The sequence below is a fragment of the Geotrypetes seraphini genome, chromosome 5 (genome assembly GCF_902459505.1).
Source record: "Geotrypetes seraphini chromosome 5, aGeoSer1.1, whole genome shotgun sequence".
Taxonomy (NCBI): domain Eukaryota; kingdom Metazoa; phylum Chordata; class Amphibia; order Gymnophiona; family Dermophiidae; genus Geotrypetes; species Geotrypetes seraphini.
Window position 1 is genome coordinate 12,764,659 of NC_047088.1, and position 19,595 is coordinate 12,784,253.

The window sequence follows — 19,595 nt, forward strand, 5'->3', positions numbered from 1 at the left end:
GGTTGTTTGAACTTCAGGTTCTGTTTGGGAGTCTTAGTACTGTGGGTTCGATCATCATACATTTAAGGTATGGATATTTTATTGAGGCTAAGTTTTATGACTAGAAATCCATGGAGGGAGCCGGGACTTCCCGCCCTTTGCATGCACGCGCTTTGTTTCCTTGTTGGTTACAGCGCAGCAGTAGCGATGCGATTTCATGCTCGTACTTGTTCTCATTGTTGGGTTTCAGTGCAGCAGTGTTCCTGTTTATTCTGAGGCTCTCTTTCATCAGTGTTTGTCACGGCCATGTGCAGCTGATTGTACAGGTGCCGGTTTATAGCAGCGCGCATGAGATGGGATATGTTTTTTCCGGCGCTGTGGGCCGTTCTTCTGGTTATTCCCCGAGTCTGATTTTCTTTCTATGCAAGCCGCGGCAGGGTAAATTTTGCGGGGCTCGAATCCAACTAGGTTTCTAGGAGCGTTGATGCAGCGGCCACGTGTCAGCAAGAATCAGGCGTGCGCATGGGTCTCCGGCGATGGCGGGAGAGCTGCAGCGTTCCGGTAGTTTGTTTCCAGCTGACTTTGGTCAGGGTATGCTGGGGCTTCTCTCCTTTCCGGTTCAGACAAGTTGTATGTGTTTCACCAGCTTTGGGACAAGCTTGGGCAGCTTTATATGTCTATGTCTGTGTTCCTGCTGTACTCCCTTGAAGGAAGCTGCTTGTTTAATCGGACTCTGGGGTTAGCACTCAAGGGGTTTACCAGAGAGACTCTGACCTGTGCTAGGTCACCCAGTCTCGGTTTGTCTCCAGACTGGGGCGACATACGGCAACTCACGGCACAGTGAGATCAGCAGTAAGATAGTGCCCTGTATTTCACACAGGTATCTCATTGTCTCTCTTGGGGTCCCTGCAGATTGAGCCTTTGTCTATTGGTAACTGTCCTTATTTGGTCCTCTGTGCTGAGCTGCATGTGTCTAGTAGTGGCACAGGATATTTATGCCTAAAGGTAGTACAAGCAGTTTCCAAGTTCGGGCTGTCTCTATGGGCATAATGACACTGCGCATATTCCTGCGGCCAGGACTCTCTTCTCTATTTCTGAGGGGGCCTGGACTTCATTTTCCATGCTTATCACGCTGGTTTCTCCTGTCACCATTTTCTCATGACACATGCTAGACGGGCCCCCCGACCAGACAGAAAGGGCTGTACAGCTCCTTTTAACCAGGAGCCAGTTACCTATTCTATCAAACCCACGGAGGATCACGCACTATGTGGCTGTTAGCCTCATCCCTGAAGCTCTCATTAACGATGTGAGCTTTGTCTGATACCTGTAAGGATGCTGTTGTTTTCCACGGGGCAGTAAATGCAGCATCTTGATTGAGTCTAGTACGTATTCACTTTAAAGGACATACATATTTCGCTCATGTTGCAAGGGGTTAGTACTGTTTTCATGGTTCCAGTATATTCCTCTTTACATTGTGAACCTTGATTTTTCCTAGGAGAATCTTCTTGCAGATCCTACAGTCTCATTCTGCCATTCCCTGACCTTCTGCACTTCATTCTGAGGGGATCTTGACTTCTTCCAATGACTCTTCAGGCTTTCTCATGAGGGAGAAGACACTATAATGTCAGGTCAGAGGGCTGTGAAGATTTTTCAGGATGCTTGCATCTTTACATTCTCCTCAGGTTTTCCAGTTCGTTCTTGGAGTCTCTATGTTTTGTGTTTTCCTTTTCAGTGTTACTGGTCCTCAGGACGGTTCTTGTAGTTCTTCGGGAACTAAGGGACGTTGTTCCACTTACTGCACTAAGGGACGTTGTTCCACTTACTGCATGGTGCCCGAGATAGGGGGCATTGGGCAGGCTGGATCCCATTCTGCTAAATTAGTTTCTCGGGGTTACACATTTCTGCAGACAACCTGGGAGTATATTTACATTTTCTCTATGGACTCCGAATCGGCACTTGGTTTGCCTGACTCTCTTGGAGCGGTGCTTTCGGTTTTGGCACATGCCATTTTGCCTACCCAAGGCTTCACGAACGTTTTAGGTGATGTGGGCGGTGGTACCGTTTTGGCGCTACCAGGCGATTCATCTAATTTCTTCTTGACTGCCTGCTTGATTCGGACGACTTCCAGTCGGGCCTTTTGACTGACACGAAAAGGGTGATATCTTTTCCTCAGTTCTTTACACGTGCATCTTTGAATTTGCACAGCACTCTTTTCTCCTGTACTATTTATAGGTATATCGGGGTGATGTTTTTATTCATATAGGAGAGACATGTGTTTCTTTCCGGAGACTTGGGCGTAGGGTCTCGGTCTCAGATTGGTATTCTTCTTCGCTTACCATGACCAAGAGTATGGGATTCTGTAAAGTTTCTGGGATCCATATTGCTGACTCCACTGGGGACTTCGGCTTGCTTTCCCCTTCTTACGCTACAGCAGTCGCTTTTGTTCCGGTGGTTCCCGGTATCTCAGGGCACCAATTATTTGGTATGCTCTTCCTGCATCACTCTGTATGATTTGGTGGCTCAGCGCGATTTCTCTTTTCAAGGCATGCCTCGGTCTTTGCTGGACTAGCTCATGACCACCGACCATCCCGGGCTGTCGGGTTGGTAGGCTCCGTGGCTTCCATCCTCAGCTCCTGGAGTCTGGTCTTCAGAGGCGACTCAGTACTTGTTCATTCTTCTGCTCTTGAGCAAGGTCAGGCTACCTTTCTGGAGCTTCAGATCATTCTTCCGGATTGCCTGTGAGGGTCCTTTTGGTCAGTATTAGGATGGGGGTATTTCTCTACTGCTTGGGCAGTAAGTGTTGTACTCATTGGTAGGTGAAGTTGTTCTGCTTCAATGGGTGGACTCTCATCTTCGTCTTCTGTTGGCAGATCCTTTTATGGATCAGGATAAGAGTTTGGATAGACTTTCTCTCTGCGGAATCTGAGCATGGCCCATTTCTTGTATGTTACAGTGTACAGCGCTGTGTACGCTCTGGAAAGTGTGCATGTTAGTAATAGTGTAATCTTCTGCATCCTGGATATTGAGATTTGTGGCTCAAGCGTTCTAGCTCTTTTTATGGAAGTGAGATCTGCTTGACCTAGACCTCATGGCCTCGTCTCTCAATTCTAAGCTTCCTAGCTTCTTCGGCGGGCCCAGGGAGTGGGAGTTAGAGGGGGTAGCTGCATGGCTCCTTTCTCGCTTCTGCCTTCTCTTTTTCAGTGTTTTCCGCTGGCTGATGATGGCTTGGATTTGCCACCTCGAGCGCGCTTTCCGGGCACAGTATTTGTAGAATCTCTGGATTGGCGGCGCCATCCTTACTTTGCGGATTTGATGAGTTTTTCGACAGCCGGACTAAGAAGTTTCCTGGTATCTCCGGCTTTGCTCGCCTAGGGTCCGTTCAACATGGATATTTGTACTACTTTAGTATTACGACCTAGTTTTTTGAAAAATCTTGGCTGACGTGTAAGGATTATGCGAAGCAGGTTGTTTCTTCTCTTATCCAGGTGCTACGGACATCTTCTCCTGTGGCTTCTGCTTCCTTTTGGAGGTTTTTCCTTTCTTGGGTGCTTCTTAACGTTTGAACCACTCCAGAGTTCCTTTTTGGCACAGGTGTATTGCCGAGGGCTTAGCGTTCAATTCCCTTCAGCTTCTAGTGCCATTCTTGGCTTGTTACAAGGGCTAAGTATATTGCTCTTCGCTTACTTCTCAGCTTCATGTAGTTCAGGTCCTAAACAGAGTGCGGTATATTCATGCGCCTCTTAGAAAGCCCGGTTTGGAGTACAATCTTCACGTACTTCTTCTCAGTATACCGAAGGCTTCATTTCATCCTTGTCTTTTGGGACTCTAAAGAGCTGTGCCGTTGAACATGGGGTTTCTTGTGGCCATGGCTTCAGCTCTGCAGTTTTCTATGTTGCAGGCCTTGTTCAACGGGGATTCCTATTTCTGATTTCCGAAATATGGGGTATCAGTTTGGATGGTACCATTATTTCTTTCTAGGGGGGTGTCATCCTTTCTTTTATGTCATGCTCGCTTTTCCTTCCTTCTTCCTGGGAGGGGAAATTGGGAGCAGTGCTTTTATTCACTGCATTTTTTGATATGTACGTAGCGTTCTCTGTGAGCTCGGTTTCTTACTACTTTTAGTTGTTTATATCTCCTTTTTTGCATTCTTCAAGGGACGCCTCAAACGTTTGGTGGCGTCCGAAGCCTCCATCGCTCAATGGGTCCAGGAGGACATTCTTTATGCTTGCTTGTTGGCAGGGAAGCGGTTGGCCATTCCACTGGAGCGATGGCTACTTCTTGGACTCGGCCCAGAGGTTTTTTCCTTGGAGGAGATTTGTCTCGCGGCTAATTGGTCTTCCGAGCGTGCTTTCTCTCCCCATTTCTGCTTGGATGTGGGGGCGCATGCGGTAGGGGTGTTTTGTGCTTCGGTTGTTGCGGAGGCGGCGTTTGCTTCCCACCCAGATTGAGGATTGCTTTGCTACATCCCATTGGTCTCTGGATTCATCTGCTGCTGTTGCTAGGGAAGGAAAAATTATGTTCTTACCTGTTAATTTTCTTTCCCTTAGATGCAGCAGATGAATCCAGAGCCCCACCCTTTCTGGATATTGTCTCTCGGTTTTTTCTTTTGCAACTTTCGCAGTTTGTTATTATGGCAGGTTGTTTTCTGTATTATTGCATTTTGAGATTTGTTATGGGAAAGAAGTTTTTTACATGCTATGCCTATTGCTGGTTACGTGTGCTTGGGCAAGGAGCTATACTGATGAGACAGGAGGAGTGCCAGCCAATAGGACCACCTGTTAATCAGTTTCTCTATCTCCGCCTGCTGGTAGATGTGAGCTATCCCATTGGTCTCTGGATTCATCTGCTGCGTCTAAGGGAAAGAAAATTAACAGGTAAGAACATAATTTTTCCATCCACCACTCTTTCCGTTAAAATAACTAAACAAATTTCCTTACATTTCTCCTGAGCTTATCAATTTAGGCTGATGGACAGCAGAGGCCATTTCTGGAGTTACTTACAAATGAACGTGTTTAAATTCTGGAAACTGCTGTAATGTGTGTTATGTAATCATTAACATACGTCTTGCATCAAAGGCTTTTTAAATGTTATCAAGTGAACAAACAGAATAATTTGAGTTCTCTAAGTTGCAAAGACTAAAGCTTGGTCTTCTGAAGTATGCACTTCAGTGCAAGTCTGCTACGGCAGCACAGTCATTGCTGGGGCTGACTCATTTACCCAGGTGCCAGCCCATTAAGTTGATTTTTCAAGTCTTTCTTGCAAGACTCAATTAAAACAGCAGTGCTGGAAAAAGGATCTTAACATGTTTTTGGATAATTCAGATGCCGGGGAAGTCATTTGTAAAATGTTTTAATGCTTGAAAAGATATTTAATATTGAACATTTCTGAAAGCTGTTGAAGCCCAGCTGCTGTCATTGTTTTGAACCTGACTGTATCTGGAGTTACACCGATGCCCGTGAAATATGATTAAACATCTGGAAAATGAGCTCAGGAAAATAGGTTCTTACAAAAATGCTAATGAAGCAGTGTACTTTATTCCAACACAGTTGGAAAGCATGAAGCAAAAGCAAGGAGACTTAATAAATTTCAAGAGGAAACGGACGTCATGATGTTCGGAGGAATCTGAGTAGTTCAGGGTACTCCTGTTTTGAATGACTTCTGTGTTTATAGTGGTCAGCTTTGTCTGTCATTTTTTTTTCTTTTTATAAACTTTATATTTCAGATGTACTTTTATTACCTGTTATACTCACATTAATGTAATTTAAATCCAAGTACTGATATTTTATACCACAGAAATACTAAACATATTTCCAAACAACCAGCAGTATCATAAATAAAATTAGTAGAAAATGAAGTTCCAAAAGAAAACACTCATAAAACAAAATCTTTAACCTAACCACACAAAACCTCTGCACATACTGTATCAAAAATGCAACTGCAGGATCAGGAAGCCATCTCTGCTCCTCGGGCTAAAAGTTGTTTCAAGTTGTTTTTCCATTTCCTGAGCTCCCAGGAGCTGAATCCTCTCAGATAGTAAAGGAGACGGTACCTAATATGCCACTTTCTCTGTGTGGTTACAGTCATAGCGGTTTACTTATTTTGTACTTGGAGCAAGAGTCACAAGGAGCTGCTGTGGGAATTGAACTCACAACCTCAGGGTGCTGAGGCAGCTCCTCTGCAGTGGCATAGAAAAGCGTTAGTTGATCCTGAACGAAGACTGTCCCCCAGCATCTGAAGAGGTGTGGGGTTAATCTTCTGCTTAAACATTGCAGGTAAAAATCAAAACTAAGGTAAAAACATGACAAACTTTAAGATGTCACTATATTGCTGCACACCAAGATTATTCTATTTGGTTCAAGCTTCAAGTTTCACATCTCTGCAGTTCAGTTACAATTATTGGCCTATGAATCCATACAAAGAAGTTTCATATTTCTTCTCCTTTTGGACTTCTTCCATGTTTGTAATTATAGGGTCACTCAGGTCAAGCTTATATCACATCACTTAAATATCAACCCACATAACTTTCCATTCTTGCTCATGTTTCCTTTGAACTGTAAATGTGCCTTAAATATGCTCAATAATGGGACAAACTCAGTGGCAGGGCAAATAATCTACTTTCACATTTCATTTTATTATATTTATAATCCACAAATTGTCTTACTTTTAGGCAGCTCACAACATAATACACAAAACATATGGAGGGGCATTAAAAAAAGGTTTAAGTCCCTTTTTGGCCTAAAGCTTTAAGCACCCAAAGTAGGCAGCAGGGAAATGTCCATTCTTGGGGGGAAAAAACCATCCAAAATAAGTTTTGTTTTGGGGTTGGTTTTTTTTTGTGTTTTGTTTTCAAGAATGGCCTACCTGCACATTCAGGTGTTTAATTGCCCAGACTGCCACTATGTCTACCTTTAAGCCCTATTCTCAAAAAAATATCGCCCAAGTCCCAAACGCCCAAAACAAGACCTTTAGGCATGGGACGGACCAGTCCTTCGCCTAAAAGCACAATTCTCTAACCGGTATCTGCCATAAGCGCCGGTTAGAGAATCATGCAACCATGGCCCTCACCCCCCCCCCCCCCCCCAATGATTGCAGCAGGAGAGATGCCCAATCTGTCCTGCTAACACCCGCCGTGCCCCCCCCCTTGCCCCCCGAATGATCACGGCAGGAGGGATGCATAGTCCTGCCTGCCCGGCACCCATCGTGACCCCTATAGTTCTCCAGCAGGAGAGATACCCAATCTCTCCTGCCGGACCCCCCCCCTCCCCCCGAAAGTTCACTGGCAGGAGGGATGCCCAGTCTCTCCTGCTGGACACCCCCCAAAGGTAGCCCACCAAGACCCTCCCAAACCTTTTTTTAGATGGCTGGCTGGCTGGGTGCTTTGTGTGTCCGGCCGAATACAAGCAAAACACAAAAAATGGGAGATGAAGCAAAACTCAAACGAAAATAGTCTCCCAAGCCCCAAGAAAAGGAACTAGATGAGAGGGAGAAACCACCTGTAAAGGGAGAATGCTGCTACCACTCAAATGAAAGTAGATAATAAAGTGAATTTTTAGAGAGCCCTCAGTCACACAGCCTTCCTCCGGGAACCCCCCAGAAGTAACGGCTGCCACTGGTGTGTCCGGCCGGCAGGCCCTCCTTCGCTGTAGCAAGTTTGTGTCTATATGATCCTCTTTCTATTTAGAGATCCTTTGTGTCTGTCCCACACATTTTTAAGCTCCGTCATTGTTTTTGCCTCCACCACCACTATAGGAAGGGCATTCCAGGCATCCACAACCCTCCAATCTACTTATCTCAAGATATACTAACTTTTTTTCCAATCATGCTGTCAATCTATCAAAGTCCACAATTTGGCATTAATGTGCATCCTCAACTAATATTTGCCTTCTAACATGTTAAGTCTACAGTAGAGAAGTTCTACTTATGACCAGCTACTTGACTGTTGTTTGGGGGTCTGTGCTCGGCCCATGTGATCTTTGTAAATTGAGCAATTATCCACTTAAGTGGAATTTGCACACCCACACATACCTATGAAAATAGTATTTTAAGCATTTATGTGTGTAAGGAGCTCTTAAATGTTATTGCCTGTGTTATAGAATTGCTCCTATTGTGGCTATCCTGAAAAGCTGACCAGCTTGCAGCACTCAAGGACTGGCATTTCCAAGCCCTGTTCTAGAATGAGGATGTCAACATTCCAGTTTTTCAGGGAGCACAAAGAGGTTTGTTTTTCAGGCTGTTTAAGACTCTCCATGAGAGAGAGATCTATGGATTTGGTCTGTGAAGCAGGTTAAGTTGCTTAGCTTGGTTACCCTGAATATCAGACTCTTTCTTGTAGATCATAGGAAGTGACGACTTAGAAGAGATACCAGGAAGGAAACAATAAGATGGTTCTTTCCATGAGCTGCCTTTCCATTATGAAGTATTGTTTTTCAGACTGCTATCTGTCGGTGTAGCCAGCCTCTCTCGGGGTTCAACGCTCGCTGTGTGGAGGATGAACAGATGCTGCAGGCAATCAGCGATGCTAATCCAGGAAGTCCCTTTATGTATGTTGTTGACACAAGGCCAAAGGTATTATTGAATGATATTGATTTATACTTGTAAGTGAGCAGTGCAAGTCCGAAACTTACTTTGAGTAAGGATAGTTGTTTTCCCTAAATGATGTCATTGCACAGGACACTGTACTGCCATAGGGAAAAAGCAGAAAATAAGGTGATTGTAAATCTGAAATGAATATACCTGGGCGGAAAGATACAGCTTAGATGGATGGTTGCAGCAGATCCTGGCATTGACACCGTCAGCATCTCTTGGCATTGGCACATGTCCTATTATAATAGGGCAAGCTCTGGTTCTATATCTTTTGTTCCAGTTCATTCTGCTTACTCAGTGTGAAGGCAGACAGTAGAACTGTGAACAGTAACTTGTCTATTATGCAGCTTCATCTCCTGAAAGTGTGATGAACTTGGAAACCCAACTGGCTTCAGGACCCAGGTGAAGATTGCAAAGCACTGCCCTAGAATATAATGCAATGAAAAAGAAGGAAACTTGTTAAACACAGAGACAAAAAAAGCCTTCAATATACCCCCAAAAAATGGCCTGATGTTGAATTTAACAGATAATGAAAGTGCAAAATTTGATCAAAAATATTAAAAGAGAGAAAAAATCCAAAAGGAAAAAATGTAATTTCTGCGTAAAACACACTAACCTTGTATGCCAATTTCTTGTTGCCTGAAGCAGCATTTTTTTTAGCAAAATGCTGGCTGTCGTTGGCACAGGAAAGTTTGTTTCCTTACAACGGGGCTCTGCATTTATAAACTACATATTTAAAATAGAAGATTGGGTGAAGAAGACAAGTTTTCTGCCTCTAAAGATACTTTGAAGTTGTATTGATTCAGAGAGTAACATTGAAAAATTGAGCACTAAAGGGGGGTTTGTGAGGACGCTGTAGTCCAGAACCTTTATCTGAGGCTTTTCCCCTGTTTATCTTTATTTAGTTGATTTACCATAAAAAAAATTTGGAGAGGTGATTTGTGTCTAATTATTTATAGAATTTAGTGTATGCATTGGGTTCCATTTGTTATTGATTGGATAAATCAAACCCAGTTCCTCGGGTTCTTAGGCCACTGCACGAACCATTAGGCTACTCCAGCACTTAGTAAATAGATCCCTTTTGGAATCAAAGCAAACTATGGCATCCAACTAATGGTTTTAGAATGCTACGGGGTTTGCTGTCTCTCATTTGTCAGAGTAGGCTGTGGTTATGTTTTTAAAGAGCCAACAGAAACTTCCCAGACCACATGGATCCATTCTTTAGCTGCTGCTTTCACTATCATGAGCTACTCAGACATGTTTTTCTCTAGGACCAAATCCAACTACTAGAGCGTCACCTTTTCTCTTTTGTGAAATGCAGTTAAATGCTATGGCAAATCGAGCTGCTGGCAAAGGATATGAGAATGAAGATAATTACATCAACATTCGCTTTCAGTTCATCGGTATCGAAAACATTCATGTGATGCGGAATAGTCTGCAGAAACTCCTGGAAGGTAGGATGAAGCTTGGCTTGGTTTCACAGCTACAGCAGCCAGCATGTGGAGGAGCTCATACCTGGGGTGTGCAAATACAGCAGTACAGGACGCAGGTTGGGGGGAGAGGCTGTGATCCAGGAGTGTCCTCTAAACTGAAGGGAGAGTTTTGGGAACGCTTTGGGTTGGTGACACTGCACATAATAAACTAATGTTACTATTTTTACAGGAATGAAGAGTAAGATGATGATAGATCTGCAGAGCTTTACTAATAATATCACTGATCTTTTGAAAAGATGTAATCAGAATAAATGTGTTTGTGCTTTACAGCACACAAGACCTGGCTTGAAATCCTGCCCATTCTTAGGCTGGTCAGGTCCGGAGCAGCTGTTCTGTTCAACAAACAGTAGTGCTGCCCGATTCAGGAAGATTCGATTCAGCCTATTGAATCGATTTTTCGATTTGATTTTCCTGCGCTATTGGGTGTTTTTTTCGAAACATCCTGGTGGGTTTATTTTATAGCCTCTTCACACACTCCACCCCCTTTGCCCTCTCCTATCCACACTGGCACTGTGGTCTAAACAAATAAATAAAAAAGACTTTTCCTCTCTCTTTTAGGTCCTAGTTCATGCTTGCTGTCTAACACCAGCTCTGGCAGGATACACATTTCAAATCTGATATATTGTAATCACAAAACAGAAAATAAAATTATTTGTTCTACCTTTTGTTGTCTGGTTATTATTCAAATCATTTTGGTCCCAGGCTCTGTGACAAACATCTTCTGATAACTCGCTTGATGGGGTCTCTTGCCCATTTGTCTTTTTCTTCTTTCTCCGTGCTAACCATCCATCTCTGTCCTCCCCTTCTGTTTCCCTTCTCTCCCTTGGAGGTCTGGCATCTTTCCTTTTTTTGTCTCTATTCCCTTAGCTGCTGCGATGGACCCCACCATACCCAGATTCACATCTCTCCTTTTCTCAACTACCCTTTCATCCAGCACCTCTCCCTCCTTCCCTACCAGCTCTCCCTTTCTCTTTCTAACTACCCTCCTATCCAGTATCTGTAAATCCCCTACACCGTCCCTTGTGTCCAACTTCCCTCCCTAAATCCCATTGTCCACCATCTCTCTCCCTCTCCTGTTTTTAGATCCATTATTTTCTATCCCTCCCCCATCTCCCCTCTTCATGATCTCCCCCAAGTTCATCTCACCCTCCCTCAAGTACATCTCCCCCCTCCACAGTCCATCTTCCCCTCTCCACCAAGTTCATCTCTCCCATCCATCTTCTCCCCATCTTTCCTCCAATCCACCAACTCCCCCAAGTCCATATCCCCCATCTACCTTTATTTTGACATTGCAACTTGTTGCCAGTGGCGGTAGTGATTTAGCGATCCACTGCTGCCGCCACTCCTTGTGTCTTCTCTCCACTGCAGCCTGCCCTTAGTGAAAACTTCCTGTTTCCACTTGGGCGGCCGAATGGAGGGAAGATGCCCAGAGTAGTGGCAGGGTAGTGAATCTCCTGGCCGGGGAGGAGAGGAGAAATACTTCCACCCGAGGAGGAGAGAGCCTTGCTGCCGCCGATCTGCTCGCAGAGACTTATTCAGGCTTTCCCTCTGCCACTGGAGTCCTTGCTTCTGCTGTAACTTCTGGTTTCGCAAAACCCGAAAGTTACATTAGATAGAAGGACTCCGGTGGTAGAGGGAAAGCCCGAATAGATCTCTAGCAAGGGGACCGACAAATCGGTAAGTTCGATTTTTTTGCCAAAACAAATCATATCGATTCACCCAAAGTGAATCGATTCGAATCGGGCAGCACTAACAAACAGAACTGGAACTTTGAAGGGAGCTTCTTACACAACAGTGTAAATCGGGGTGGGGGGGTTGTCTGAAACTATTTTTTATAGCACTTAATGAATCAGAGAGAGACGAGGGAAAAACAGAGCTGGTAAGATGAAACAGATAAATGGTTAATAAAAAATATTGCAGCTATGGAGAGGGATATTTGCAAAATTTTCAGTCTGCAGTTGTATTACATGCAAGTACCCAGCGGATTTGGTTTAATTTTTGAGTTTTGCAGCATTGACATGTCTTTTCCTTTGTGTGCATTTTATCTCTGTAACCTGTGAACAGTGGTATTCCACTCAGGCTAGCAGGCCAGTTTTCAAAGCCATTTCCCCAGCTGGGTTGAAAATTAGCCTCTGCCAGGCTAACAGCACTGGCTATCCTCCACAGCATGACATACCCATGGGCACATTTAGGTCAGGGGAATAAAACAGAATTCTGTATGTGGGCTTTTCAGATGTATGCAAGATATGTTTATCTCAGCCACTCACACAAATAGCCTATAGCAGTGGTCTCAAACTCGCGGCCCGCCAGGTACTGTTTGAAGCCCTCGATAGTTACCATTGTTCAGGAACGTTGCCCACCTCACTGCTGTAACCTCATGCAAGTGCATTCCTGCGTTTTATACGTGATTGTGGAGTGGAGAGGACAATTGTGTACAGATGCTGGAAAACGCTTGCGTGAGGTTACAGCAGTGAGGCGGGCAACGTTCCAGAACGTAAGGTAACCATTGGAAGCAATGCAGCTTGTGTGTGTGTATGTAATCTTGTGAATTCTCGTGAAATTTGGCACATCTGGCAGTGACTGCTTGATGTAAGATGGCGGTTGTGTCCGGTGCTGGAGGAGGCAAGAGCTGAAGGCGGTTGCGGACACAACCACCGCACACTTAAGGCACAAGTCGGATATTGATTATCCCTTCGACAAAAAAAGCCTAGAGGACTACACCAAAATCTTGTCTCTTGCAGTTGATACTTTAGAATCTAAATCTCAATTTTGCATGAGAAAAAACTCTTTGTAGTTTATAAATCTTTCTTTAATTGCTTTTGATCATTTCAGCTATACACAGCTGAAAGCAGTGCAACATGCAGAAAGTGAAAAACTATCTAAACTTCACTTTCTGCATGTTGCGCTGTGTATAGCTGAAATGATCAGAAGCAATTAAGGAAAGATTTATAAACTAATGAGTTTTATCTCATGCAAAATTGTCATTTCTTTAATAAGACATTAACTATTTTTTCTGCAGCCCTCCAAGTACCTACAAATCCAAAATGTGGCCCTGCAAAGAGTTTGAGTTTGAGAACGTTGGTATATAGACTCTTTAGCATGCAGACATGACTGCGAACTTTCAAAGGAAAGCACTATTCATTGTTTCCGTTTCAAATGTGAGTCTAGAAAGTAAGTCTAAATGTGCTAAGTAATGCTATGTGTGCCACAAAGATTGCAGGCTATGAAAAACTGGGGGAAGGTATGGCTCACTGATAGAGCTGCTGCTTCTGCACCCAGAGGTTGTGAGATCAAATCCCAGTGCTGCTCCTTGTGTCCCTGGGCAAGTCACTTAGTCCTCCAGTGCTTTGAAATAGAGAATAACATGGGGAAAAATATTTATCACCATTCTTGCCCCGTCCCCGCGAGGTCAGTCTCCGTCTCTGCCCTGTCCCTGCGAGCTCAGTCCCGTTCTCTGCCCCATCCCCATGAGCTTGGTCCCCGTCCCCACCCCGCAAGCTTGGTCCCTGTCCCTGCCCTGCAAACTGTCAGATCCCATCTGCAAAAGCCTCGAATACTTATGATTTTACACTGAACTTATTTTATTAAAGTATAAAAAGAGATAATATTCTGTACAATTGTCATTTTATAAACACAAATAATACAGAACAAGGATCAACAAAACCCCTGTCTCCCCTCCCTTTCACAAATATCCCCTCCACTATTGTGAAAACTGAACAATCCAAATTACTACAGAATGCTGCTACATAGAAAAATCAAGCTAACAGAATACTTCAGTCACACATGGCAGGAATAGTGTTATGGGAGAGCAACTAAGGCAACTACCCCCTGGTCAGAGAGAGAGCCCTAAGCCACCTGGAAGCTAAAGAAGCACTGCCTGGGCTTTGCGGTTCCCAGTTATGTCTAATACCAGCTCTAGCAGGATACACATTTCAAATCTGAAATATTGAAATCACAAAATATAAAATTTATTTTTTTTACCTTTTGTTGTCTGGTAATTTTATTCTTCAAATCACATTGGTCTCAGGCTTTGGGTTTGGGTTCCTTCTGTCTTCATCGTGGCATGGCTGGCTGGCTCCTGAAGGTAAAATAGGCGCAAGAGGAACTGGGGAGGAGATACCGTGTCTGACATGGGTGCAATTTTTTTTATCATAGGAGCAGACTTTTCACCGCTCCTGCAGGGCGGTGAAAGGACTTGTCCCCATTCTTGCGGTAAACCATTTTCAAATGTCTCCCTTCCTGCGGATTTACTGCGGTGACCAAGGTTTATTGTGGTAAACCATCCCCGTGTTATTCTTTTTCTTTTTTTAAAAAAAATTCAATTTTTTCTATACCGTTCTCCCAAGGGAGCTCAGAACGGTTTACATAAATTTATTCAGGTACTCAAGCTTTTTTCCTTATCTGTCCTGGCAGGCTCACAATCTGTCTAATATGCCTGGGGCAATGGGGGGATTAAGTGACTTGCCCAGAGTCACAAGGAGCAGCGTGGGTTTGAACCTAAAACCTCAGGGTGCTGAGGCTGTAGCTTTAACCACTGTGCCACACACTCCCCATTCTCTACTTTGAAATACCAAAGCCACAAAAAGGCGGTATGCACGTCCCCATTCCCCTTTTCCCCTCTCCCCTCTTTACTGCCTGTTGATTCTGCAGACCATTGTAAGGACCGGGCTAAGCATGTGCAATTACGAGGAGACTGGATTTTTCCTGTTCTAACTTCATCCCTCCTGAGTGGGGGAGAAAAAGGCAGAATAGTCTTAACAGATTACGTATTTTCAAAGAGTTCTAAAATAAATGTAAAACTTCTGTTCTCAGTTTAATATCAGAAGTAGCTGTGTCTCGTCCCTGATATTTCCTAGGCGTGAAAGGCAAGTGCTTTGTGAATTGGGAGATGGGGCAGCGAGGTATTGTTGGACTCTGTGATTTAGGATGATCCCAAAGGTAGAAAAACTGAAGCTGTAATGGGCTAGCGCGGTGAAGATGCACTGTTCGAGCAGAAACACTTTGTAATTATAAGATGGGATGTTTTTGACTGAACTCTTTCTCCATTTCATGCTGTCATTTCTCTTAGTGTGTGAAACAAAATCTCTATCCATGAGTGACTTTCTGACAGGCTTGGAGAACTCTGGCTGGTTAAGGCATATTAAAGCTGTCATGGATGCAGGAGTCTTTCTAGCAAAGGTGAGCCACGGACCTAATGAAGACAACCATGCTTTTCTATTTTTAGTTGAAGCTAGAAAATGGGACAGAAATGCCAGTGAGCAAGAACTGAACATGTGTTTAACAAATTTTTAGTCGTGCTGTTCAAGAAAATAGAATAGAAGCAAAATAAAAAGCATAGCTATCTTCTTGTGTTTTCTTATCCTGGCAGGCAGTGAAAGATGAAAAGGCCAGTGTGTTAGTCCACTGCTCAGACGGATGGGATCGCACAGCACAGGTTTGCTCCGTTGCAAGTGTTCTCCTCGATCCATATTATAGGACTGTTAAAGGGCTAATGGTAAGGAATGAACTTTCAAAGAGTTCATGTCATAAAATAAAACATCCCAGGGGCATCTGCATATTTATGTGGAAAACAGCCTGTCTCTGTGAGCCAGCAAGGGAGGGTTTTATGTATTACAGTCAGTTGTCATAATCTAAGTGAGTACTTTTTCACCGACAGGGTGGTAGATGCGTGGAATAGGCTCCCAGTAGAGGTGGTGGAGACAAAGACTGTCTGAATTCAAGAAAGCTTGGGGCAAGTGCGTGGGATCTCTTAGGGAGAGGAGGAGATAGTGTATGCTGCAGATGGGCAGACTGGATGGGCCATTTAGCCTTTATCTGCCATCATGTTTCTATGTTTTTATAATCGGAAAGTTCTATGACATCACAATGCAAGTGTTAAGAGCCTTAGCCTATAGGAAGAGGAGATGCAAATGTTAAGAGTCTTAGCCAATAGGGAGAGAAGGAGATAGTGGACACTGCGGAAGGGCCATTTGGCCTTTATCTGCCATCATGTTTCTATAATCAGAAAGTTCCCTGACATCACAATGCAAGTGTTAAGAGCCTTAGCCAATAGGGAGAGGAGGAGATAGTGGATGCTGCGGATGGACTATTTGGCCTTTATCTGCCGTCACGTTTCTATATTTCTATAATCAGAAAGTTCTCTGACATCACAATGCAGGTGTTAAGAGCCTTAGCCTATAGGAAGAGGAGATGCAAATGTTAAGAGCCTTAGCCAATAGGGAGAGGAGGAGATAGTGGGCGCTGCGGATAGGCCATTTGGCCTTTATCTGCCATCATGTTTCTATTTGTATGCTTCAATTACAAATCAACAAAGTTGTGCAGAAATCCTTCACAGTAATGCAAAACTTGCGATATATTAAAAAATGTTTTGAAAGGGCACAATTCTGCCTTCTGGTCCAATCTTTAGTTTGGGGATTGCTAGACTATTACAACATCTTATATCTGCCTTGCCCCACTGTAATAATAAAACAGCTACAAACCATACAAAACACAGCTTTCAGATTGTTCTTCTCTATGAAAAAATATGACCATATATCCTTAGCTTGGACACATACTGGCTTCTGGTACAGGCATGAATTTTATTTGTTTTATTGCCTATTATTTAAAGTCCTGAATGGTTTTTCTCTAACCTACTTGAATGAGTGCTTCATCCTGAAAAACATGACTAGATCAAGGAGAGTCCAGAACTCATTTACTTATCATTGAACTAAGGATATACAACGAAAGAAAATGTTTGAGGTTCTACTGTCATTCCAGGCATTCTTCTGCTACAGCGACCTCTGTCCAGTCCCCTCAGCCATTGTCCAAGTGGCCATGGGTGCCTTGGAACGAGGATTCTTTTTTTGACTGATTAGTTTTCTCCGGATGAGGACTTGGATCTTGGGGAGGACATAAAAACATAAGAATTGCCCTGCTGGGTCAGACCAGTGGTCCATCATGCCCAGCAGTCTGCTCACACGGCGGCCCTCTGGTCAAAGACCAGCGCCCTAACTGAGACTACCCCTACTAGCATATGTCCTTGTTCAGCAGGAACTTGTCTAACTTTGTCTTGAATCCCTGGAGGGTGTTTTCCCCTATGACAGACTCTGGAAGTGCGTTTCAGTTTTCCACCACTCTCTGGGTGAAGAAGAACTTCCTTACGTTTGTACAGAATCTACCCCCTTTCAACTTTAGAGAGTGCCCTCTCGTTCTCCCTACCTTGGAGAGGGTGAACAACCTGTCCTTATCTACTAAGTCTGTCCCCTTCAGTACCTTCAATGTTTCGATCATGTCCCTTCTCAGTCTCCTCTGTTCGAGGGAGAAGAGGCCCAATTTCTCTAATCTTTTTCTAATCTTTCCCTCTGCCGTGGTCCCGCCCCTCCCCTGAAAATGCAGAGGGAACATGTGCAGAGGTGTGCTCTGCATGCTGCCGTAATTAGCTTGTTGGTCCTCGATAAGTGGTGGCAGCGCTTTTAAAGGTGAGACTAGGGGGGAAGAGCAGGAGCGCGGAGCTGGGCCGCATGTTGTGCAGGGCTGTGTTAAGGAATGCTTAAGAGGAGTCCAAATCCCTTCTCTCTTATCTCCTTGTTAGGATTTTCCCGGGGCTGAAGATGTATGCTATTGGTACAACAATTTACTAAGCTAATCATTTTGTTCCATTCCATCAAAATGGAAAAATGTTATAATTCCCTTGTATCACTACATGGTATGGCTGCACCTTGAATACTGTGTGCAATTCTAGTCACTGTATCTCAAAAAAGATATAGTGCAATTAGAAAAGGTATAGAGAAAGGTGACAAAAATGAGAAAAGGGATGGGACGACTTTGCTAGTAGGAAAGGCTAAAGCGGCTAAGGCTCTCCAGCCCGGAAAAGAGACGGCTCGGGGGAGATATGATAGAGGTCTATAAAATACTGAGTGGAGTGGAAAGGGTAGATGTGAATCACTTGTTTACTCTTTCCAAAAATATTAGAACTAGGACTAGGGGGCATGCAATGAAACTACTAAGTAGTAGATTTAAAACAAACCAGAGAAAATATTTCTTCAGTCAGCATATAATTAAACTCTGGAGTTTGTTGCTGGAGAATGTGGTGAAATCAGCTTAAGCACATAAGCATTGCCTCTGCTGAGTCAGACCATAGGTCCATCACGCCCAGCAGTCCGCTCCCGCGGTGGCCCCCCAGGTCAATGACCTGTAGTGATCTATTACTCTACTACTCTATTACTTTACAGCCTTCTGTACTGTATAGTAACCCTCTAATTGTACCCATGGATCCCCTTTTCCTTCATGAACTCGTCCAATCCCCTTTTGAACCCCAAAGTCGTACTCTGCTCTACTACCTCCTCTGGAAGCGTATGCCAGGCGTTCACCACCCTCTGCGTGAAGAAGAACTTCCTAGCATTTGTTCTGAACCTATCTCCCTTAGCAGGATTTAAAACAGGTTTGGATAATTTCAAAAAGAGAAGTCCATAGGCCATTATATATAGCAATCAAATTCTACTGTCTACTATTTAAAACCATAAACGGCGACAGCCCAACCTACCTGAACAACTGCCTCATCCAAACTACATCAACTAGACATAGGAAAACCCACACTCCATTCACATGCCCTCCAATCAAAGAAGTCAAATGGAAAAAAAACTATATGACGGCCTCTTAGCCACACAAGCAGCAAAACTCAACAACCAAATCTCCAATCTACTAATTATGACCCCCCAGACTACAAAACATTAAGAAAAGAAATAGACTCTACTCTTCAAGAAATTCCTTCAAACAACTTAATACCGCTAGCTCCTTCCCACTTCTCAATACCACTTCCCAATACCTTCCCAATTCCCCAAAGCAACCTCACCTACTCTTTATCTCCTCTAGAAATTACCAGATATCTTCTTGTAATACGTTTTTTGTAATCCGCCTTGAACCGCAAGGCAATGGCAGAATAGAAATCTCTAATGTAATATAATTATTGAGATGACTTGGGGAAATCCACTGCTTATTCCTAAAATAAGCAGCATAAAATCTGTTTTACTTCTTGGGATCTTGCCAGGTATTCGGTCTGTAGCATGCTGAGTGGTACCCTTAACAGGGTGAAGCATGCAGAACATTTTTTTAAAATTCTGTTTCACATCTGCTGGTCAATGAACATAACCCACAGATTTTGGACTAGTCTGATGGGACTAAAGGAATGAAAATTAGTACAGGAAAAACCTACTTTTTAAACTCTCTTCTTAGTTTTTAGCTGTCCCTAAATCAAGAGGCCCATCAGAGCATGAAACCAGCTATTGGATGCTATTGACGTGTTAAAATATTTTTTAAAGAGAACACTACATCTTGATCATCTTCTCATTTTGTTCTGCATTTCTCTTATGGGGTTTCACCTCACAAGCCACTTGGAAGTAACATAGTAGATGACGGCAGATAAAGACCCGAATGGTCCATCCAGTCTGCCCAACCTGATTCCATTTTAATTTTTTTTTCTTCTTATCTATTTCTGGGTAAGAATCCAAAGCTCTGCCCAGTACTGTTCTTAGGTTCCAACTACTGAAGTCTCCATCAAAGCTC

At 43.7% G+C, this 19,595-nt stretch overlaps 1 protein-coding gene across 3 annotated transcripts in view; it reads left to right on the plus strand.

Annotated features, from left to right (window-relative positions):
• Window positions 1-19,595, plus strand: part of MTMR8 (myotubularin related protein 8) — a 105,833-nt gene that overhangs the window by 45,358 nt on the left and 40,880 nt on the right. For all 3 annotated transcript variants that reach the window (XM_033944627.1, XM_033944628.1, XM_033944629.1), the window contains 4 exons: window positions 8,410-8,544; window positions 9,884-10,016; window positions 15,124-15,233; window positions 15,424-15,549. In XM_033944627.1, coding sequence (XP_033800518.1) covers window positions 8,410-8,544; window positions 9,884-10,016; window positions 15,124-15,233; window positions 15,424-15,549 — 504 coding nt within the window. The remainder of the gene's footprint in view (window positions 1-8,409; window positions 8,545-9,883; window positions 10,017-15,123; window positions 15,234-15,423; window positions 15,550-19,595) is intronic.